The sequence below is a fragment of the Gavialis gangeticus genome, unplaced genomic scaffold (assembly GCF_001723915.1).
Source record: "Gavialis gangeticus isolate Ggan-Ray unplaced genomic scaffold, GavGan_comp1, whole genome shotgun sequence".
Classification (NCBI taxonomy): domain Eukaryota; kingdom Metazoa; phylum Chordata; order Crocodylia; family Gavialidae; genus Gavialis; species Gavialis gangeticus.
This window is the reverse complement of record NW_017729032.1, coordinates 33,747,060-33,754,046: the sequence shown is the minus strand read 5'-3', so window position 1 is coordinate 33,754,046 and position 6,987 is coordinate 33,747,060. Positions and strand designations below refer to the sequence as shown.

Here is a 6,987-nt window from a genome sequence, read left to right as displayed (position 1 = left end):
AGATTCTACAACCTTTCTGGGTAACCTGTTCCAGTGTTTTACTATCCTGCTTATGTAGTAGATGGAAGTTAAGCAAGGCTGCATCATCACTTCAGTACTCTTCTAAATATTCCTTGCTGTGATGCTACATCTGACCACCAACAAGCTTCCAGTTGGAGTGGAGCTAAACTACCAAGTGGATGGTAAACTGTTTAATCTCAGCCAACTCTGAGCCAAAACTAAAACACCCTAATGTCAATCCATTGAGGTGCAGTAGGCTGATGATGCTGTAGTGTGTGCTTACCCCACCCCTGCCCCCCCCTCCCCTGGGATGGCCTTGCCTGTATCTTGGAAGCTGTCTCTCACAGAAGGCTGACATTAATGAAGAAATACAACATTGCCTCAAGTCTGCAAGTGCAGCCTTTGCACACCTGAGGAAATGCATGTTCAAAGGTCAGATCTGAAACCAAGCTCATGATTTATCAAGCAGTTGTGATCTCCACCTTACTGCATGAAGCTGAGACATGGACAGCATACAGGAAACATCTCAAGTTGTTGGAGAAGAACCATCAATGTTGCCTGTGGAAGATCCTTCAAATTCAGTGGGAAGATGGACACACCAAGACTAGTGTCCTCTCACAAGTAGATACCATAAGCATCAAAGTAATTTGATGATCCAGTATCAACTTTGCTGGGTTGGCCACATCATCTGGATATCTGACTTCAGACTCCCAAAGCAAGTTTTTATTCTCCCACCTCAGTTGCGACGTATGCTCAAGAGGAGGGCAGTAAAAGCACTAGAAGGATGTCTTCAAGGACAACTTAAAATGCAATATCAACATTAACGTGTGGGACCATGCCAAATGAAGGAAGTCTGCTGCAAGGATCTCGGTACTTTGAAACCTTATGGAAATGGAAAAGCGGGAATGGCAGAAACAGCATGTTGCAGACCAAGTCAAGAATTTGGAGCCACCCACTCCAAATGGCAACACCTGTCCAAGTTGCAACAGAGTCTGTTGACCCTAGATTGCTTTATCTGTGGGTCCAAAGATGACTGATGAAGCCAGTCATGGAAGGTAATCATCTTTGACTGCAAAGGATTGCCAGAGGCTGAGTAAGTTTTTCCTAATATCTAGAACCAGAAAGAAAACTGCATTTTAGTGCACAGAGGCTGCTGGCAGTATGCATTTCCTCCATCTTTCAGAGGGTGACCTTCCTGGAAGGACACCTGGGTTGAGAGCAGTGCAATGAGAGTTTACACAATGTGTTAAGGGAACTATAGGAAGAGGGTCATTGTCTGAGCTTCTTCAGCACCTATATACATGACAGTCCTCTACTCTGCATGCTAATTGACATGTGTCAGAGCAGACTTGATAAATCGAGTCTGCTGGATCATGTTAATACGCTCCAGCAGCTTCCATGTCACAAGCTTTAGTTAAAGCACCCCCACTGCCACTTTGAAGTGAGGGACACCAAATACATGTGATGCTTCAGGTGCTTTAATTAGTGGCTCTCAGAGCTGCTTTAATTAAAGACGCTCCCTGCTCCACCCTGGAGCATGTGTATAGATGCCCTTTAACTCTAATTCTGCAAATCTTGGTGGCTTGGGTGGGGTTTTTACAAGAGCCCACTTGTCTGTCTGCTTTTCTAAGACAGTTCATTTAACTCCTGCTGAGAATAGAAGTCATTCTTATGAACAATAGAAAGCTTTTTAGTAGATTAAAATCTGTTTTGTTGCCCCATAAATTCTTGCATTTCTACAAATCAAAGAGAAAGGACAGATGAGTTCCTGGTGTTCACCATTAAAAAGATGCTTCTGCAAATTGTGCAGTCCTAGAATATAATGGTCTTTGTTTTCTGGGAATCCTGACCTGTCTGAGATGGGAATGCAAAGGAAGATTCAATTACCAGTGGGCTTCTTTCTTAATCCTGTTGTTGACAAGGAGTTGCCTTTTTTTTTTTTTTTTTTTCCAGACTCAAAGTTCCATCTTGGTTTTGACTGAAAAGTGTCTAATTTTAAAGGCATGGGATCCTTTTGAAGATAGCTTGAAATTGTTCCCAAAATGTAGGGAAATATCTCAAATTCCTGCAAAGATCGAGCTAGCGATCTTTGAATATTAGTTGCTTCAGTTGTACTCTGACCTTGCATGGCCACGAGCCAGCTGCATGGCATGCATCCAAATTGGGAATACCAGAAATTGGCTCAGTCTGACAAACATAAGTGTTGCTTTATCTATAGCAGTAAGAAGCAGTAGATGGGTGGGGACCTTAAAATGTAAATATTTAATAATATATTTGAGAAATACCTGTTTCTGGAAAGATTAAATGCCATCATGACCTATTTGGGCAATACCAAGAAAACCAACTATATTTTTGTAGTGTTTGTCACTAAAATAGCCTATGATATCACTTCGTAATAATAAAAGAGGTAGTCTGGGGAGTCATTAAGACAGAGCATAAAAGTACCCGAAGCCCCTAGCATCTCTTTTTCAAGTCCTCATACTGCAGGAGAGTGGAAAGTTCAGAATATAACATATTTCCTTAGGGATTTTTAATAATAAAAAAATACTTCTGCTATATCTTAAATAGAATTTTAAACAAAACAGTTATATTTCTTGTTGATTTTAAAAGTGAAAATATGATGTAATCTCAATGCAATAATATTTTACTGAATGGTGTTTGAAGCTAATAATCTTTAATATGGTGACAAGTGATAGTCTATGAAAATCAGTAATAAGGCAAGGGCCTTCTTTGTTTTACATAGCTGTTTTCTGTTGCCTTGAAGGCAGCATTAGTTATGCCAAGTTATAAAATTCATTGCTGTTTAAATGGCAAAATAAAAATATATGGAAAGAGTAATGAAATATTAATCTTTGCAATACAAAACCAGCTTTGGACTTGTGTTATTTCATATCTGTCACTCTGGTGGGAGCCTGGCAGGTATAAGATGAAAAGGTGTGAAGTTGGAAAACCCAATGTATTGAGTAATAAATCAATAATTGGTGATTCAGGTGTGGTGTTGAGAGCTAGGTTAGAATGATTTGCTGATAGTAATTTTTAAAATTATTTTTATTATTATTATTTTTATAGCCTCAAACCATACGGCAGACTCTCCAAAGGACGCTGCAGTATTATGAGCATCAAGTTATTGGGTAAGTACAAGAGATTCTAGCAGTCATCTGAGATGTGCATAAATAATAATTGACAGTTACTGAGTTAATTTATTTTTGCCATTCATGTCATTGGCTTGGGTGACCAGTCTTTCTAATTCTGCTCACAAGGAGTGCTTGAGTATGTTTTAGAGGAAATATAGTTATAATAAATGGGTCTTTTGTTCTTATGATCTCTCACAGCAACTGAAATTACTGTACCATTCTAGTTATAAGTTAACCCTGCACATAAGAAATAACGGTCACAAGCTGGCAGAGGGTAGATTCAGACTAGACATCAGGAGGTGCTACTTCACTGTCAGGGTGGCTAGGATCTGGAACCAGGTTCCGAGAGAAGTGGTGCTGGCTCCTACCCTGGGGGTGTTTAAGAGGAGGCTGGATGAACACCTTCTGGCGGTCGTTTGACCCCAGTACACTTTCATGGCAGGGGGGCGGACTTGATGATCTGCTCGGGTCCCTTCCAACCCTACCAACTATGAAACTATAAAGCTTACCCACATTTTCAGGTTCAGTTTGAGGAAAAACAGATATTTTCCTGAATATAGGCTGACAACTACAGATGAAGACCTTGAACTGCTGTTGTCCATACGAAATCTTACAGGAAAATAAAGTAACTGCATGGAGCCTTTCCTTGGTTAAAAATACTAAATACTAAAATAAATGCTTCACTGCAAATGCATTCTTTTAAGGTATTTCTATTGTATGTACACAAATGTTAAAAGTCCAGAAAGTCCAGACCATTAATGGCCCTAGCTGGGGGTTGATCCAGGGGGGTGTGGTAGTGCAGTTGCTACCTCCCTTTGGCTGTGTTGCATTTGAGCTGTCAGTGTAAGTCTAACTAGAGCCTCTGGTTTCATGCGGTTCAGGAGTCCAGAGGGCAAGAGCTGCTACCACTGCTCATCCTCTCCTTTCACCCTTCCCCTCCCTCTAGTAGGGAAAAGCACCAGTGATCACCCCCAGGGCTCCAGAACACTGTGAAAGAAAGGGCGCTAGCCAGACCCTGCCCTGATAAGCTGGTGAGCTCAGAGTTCACTAATTACCCAGAGCTCTAGCAGGAGCCTGGTAGTGAGGCCAGGGTTCACAGCCAAAGTGGTGGGCCGTACCTCCTCCCATCCCGTTCCTGGATTTGCTACAGAGCCTGAATTTTTTTGAAGTCAACTGTGTATATAAGTTTAGTGTGACTTCTTCATGGTTCTTCTGAAGGAAATAAAACATAGATTTATAAGTAAAAATATGGTATTGTCTATCCTTGCTCCCATGCAAAGACTGAGGCTATGGACATAAACCAATTTGTGTGCAACTTAAGTGATCAGAAACGAGTTTAAACCTGTAAAGCTATTGGGGCTGTGCAAAGCTTTGGTAGTTGATTCAATTCAGAGGAGATGTGGCCCAATTCGGCAGAAGAATCTCCAAATCCAAATTGAATTGGGAGACCAATAAAAAGGTCTGAATAGAATTGGAAGCCTCCAAATCAATTCAGAAAAGATTCGGTGCCACTTTGGAGATTTGGCCATAGACTAAACAGGCAGCAGTCTTCACCATGCTGGACACAGCTGGCTCCAGCTGGTAAGTCTGATGTGGTGGGGGGGAGGCAGATCAATGCCCCCACAGGAAGGGAGGGGCTGGGGCTGAGACAAGCTGCCTGGCCTGGGGGCTAGGGGACACAGTACTCGGGGAAGGGAGCAGGGGAACATGGGATGCAGGCATGGCAGTGCTGGGAGCTATGCCCTGCTGCTGCTTGCCCAGCCTGGGGAGGGGGTGGGGGGGCATGATGAAGGCGTGGCTCACTACGGGAAGAAAGGGGAAAGCAGCAGCAGGGCAAAGCCCTGCTCCCAGCACTGCCATGCCCACAGGGGGTGGGGGGTGCAGGATGTGGGTGCTGCCAGCTGGGGTTGAGTGGGGTGCAGGATGCAGGTGCAGCAGTGCTGGGAGCAGGGGCTGTGCCATGCTGCCACTTGCCCCTTTCTGCCTGGAGTGACCTGCACTTGCATTGCGCCCCTCCTCCCCAGCTGGGCAAGTGATGGCAGCGGCAGCATCCTGTGCCTCCCTGCCCCAGCTGGGCAAGTGGTGGGCTATGCCCTACTTGCTCAGCTGGCTTGGGGGAAGGGGTGTGATGCAGGCATAGCTTGCTCCAGGCAGAAGGGGGCAAGCAGCAGCAGGGTATAGCCTCTGCTCCCAGTGCTGCTGCACCTGTATCCTGTGCACCCCCATGCCTGCTGGGCAAGTGGCAGCAGCGCTTGCATCCCGTGCCCCCCTGCCCTGGCTGGGCAATCGGTGGGCTATGCCCTACTGCTGCTTGCCCAGCCAGGGCAGTGGGGCATGAGATGTGGGTGCAGCAGTGCTTGGAGCAGATGCTATGCTCTGCTACCACTTGCCCCCTTCTGCCTAGAGCAAGCTGTGCCTGCATTGCACCCTCCCCTACCCCTGCCCCAGCTGGGCAAGTGGCAGCAGGGCATAGACCCCACTCCTAGAGCTGCCATTCCTGCATCCTGTGCTCCCCTGTGACTTGCCCAGCCGGGGTGGGGGTGTGCATGATGCAGATGCAGAAGTGCTGGGAGCGGGGGCTATGCCCTGCTGCCACTTCCCCCTTGTGCCCCGAGTGAGCCACGCCTGCATCATGCCCCCCCTCTCCCCTGCCTCAGCTGGACAAGCAGCAGCAGGGCAGAGCCCCCACTCCCAGTGCTGCTGCACCCACATCTCACTCTGCCCCACCCCCCTCCCTGAGTTCCATGCCTTCCTGCCCCAGCTGGGCAGCTTGTCCCTCACTATGGGGGCATTGATCTGCCCCCTCATGTCCCCTCCCTTCCCCCTCCACCCACCACAACAGACTTGGCGGCAGCATATCCACTGCTTAGCAGCTTCTTATTAGGGCAAGCTGGAAAGTGCCAGAAAAAAAGTTTGATGCTGAGCAGAGGCAGAGCAAAATCCCAGACATTTATTGATTATTTAAGGAAAAAAAATAGCTGGACAGAGATGAGAAAAACCCAAAAAGAGGACATGTCTGGGAAAACCCGGACATATGACAACCCTAGCACAGGGCTTGATTGTGTTAGATACTAGGAAAAATGCTGCCAATGGGAATCCTTGCCTCAAAAGGTGGATCCACACATGCAAGGACATGCGCTTGCAGCAGCTCAAATAGAAGCGGTGCAAATTTTTGCCTTGGTGCATTTGCTTTGACATGCACCTTGTTGTGGAGCACATTGTGCCACTTGGGGCAAAATAACCCTGCCTGACTCTTCCTGGATCTGCAGCCAGGGGGACCTAGAGCCCAGGGCCAGCACCTGTTCTGGCCCTAGCAGTATAAAAAGCTGCTGTGTTCTGGCCCTAGCAGTTTAAAAAGCTGCTCTGGCAAGTAGCTCAGGGCTATTAGCTCTCAGGAGCTTCTGGGGCCCAGCCAATTGTGCCAGCTGGACTGCTGAAGCAGCTCTGAGAGTTCCCTGCTTCCTCTACCCACTGCAGCAGTCTGGAAGTGGGGGATGCTGCGCAGCTGTGACCTGTTATACACCTGCCAGACCCAGATGGGGACTGCAGAGCCAGTAGAGGCATCTGCCCCTCTGGGCCAGCTGCCAGTGGACTGTGGTTGCAGGGTTGGCCTTTTTGCAGCACTACTACTACATATGCCCCCTGCCTGGCCATGTGGGCAGCTATTGCCCAGAAGATGTTCCGGGTGTCGTGGCGTACTTTGAACGGTCAAAGCATGTCTTCCTGGCCCCATTTGGCCAGGAGGTCAGCCACAGCCAGCTGGGTTCAAGGTGCCAGCTCTGAGCGGGCAGGGTCCTGCCACTGGCCTCCCTAGCAGGAATTCTGGTGTTCCCTATTGGAAAACTGAAAAATC

General features: G+C 47.1%; 1 protein-coding gene across 1 annotated transcript in view; it reads left to right on the top strand.

Moving 5' to 3' along the window:
* GUCY1A2 (guanylate cyclase 1 soluble subunit alpha 2) overlaps positions 1 to 6,987 on the top strand; it is a 380,482-nt gene that overhangs the window by 23,595 nt on the left and 349,900 nt on the right. Inside the window, exon 2 of the mRNA XM_019523782.1 lies at positions 3,070 to 3,131. Coding sequence (XP_019379327.1) covers positions 3,070 to 3,131 — 62 coding nt within the window. The remainder of the gene's footprint in view (positions 1 to 3,069; positions 3,132 to 6,987) is intronic.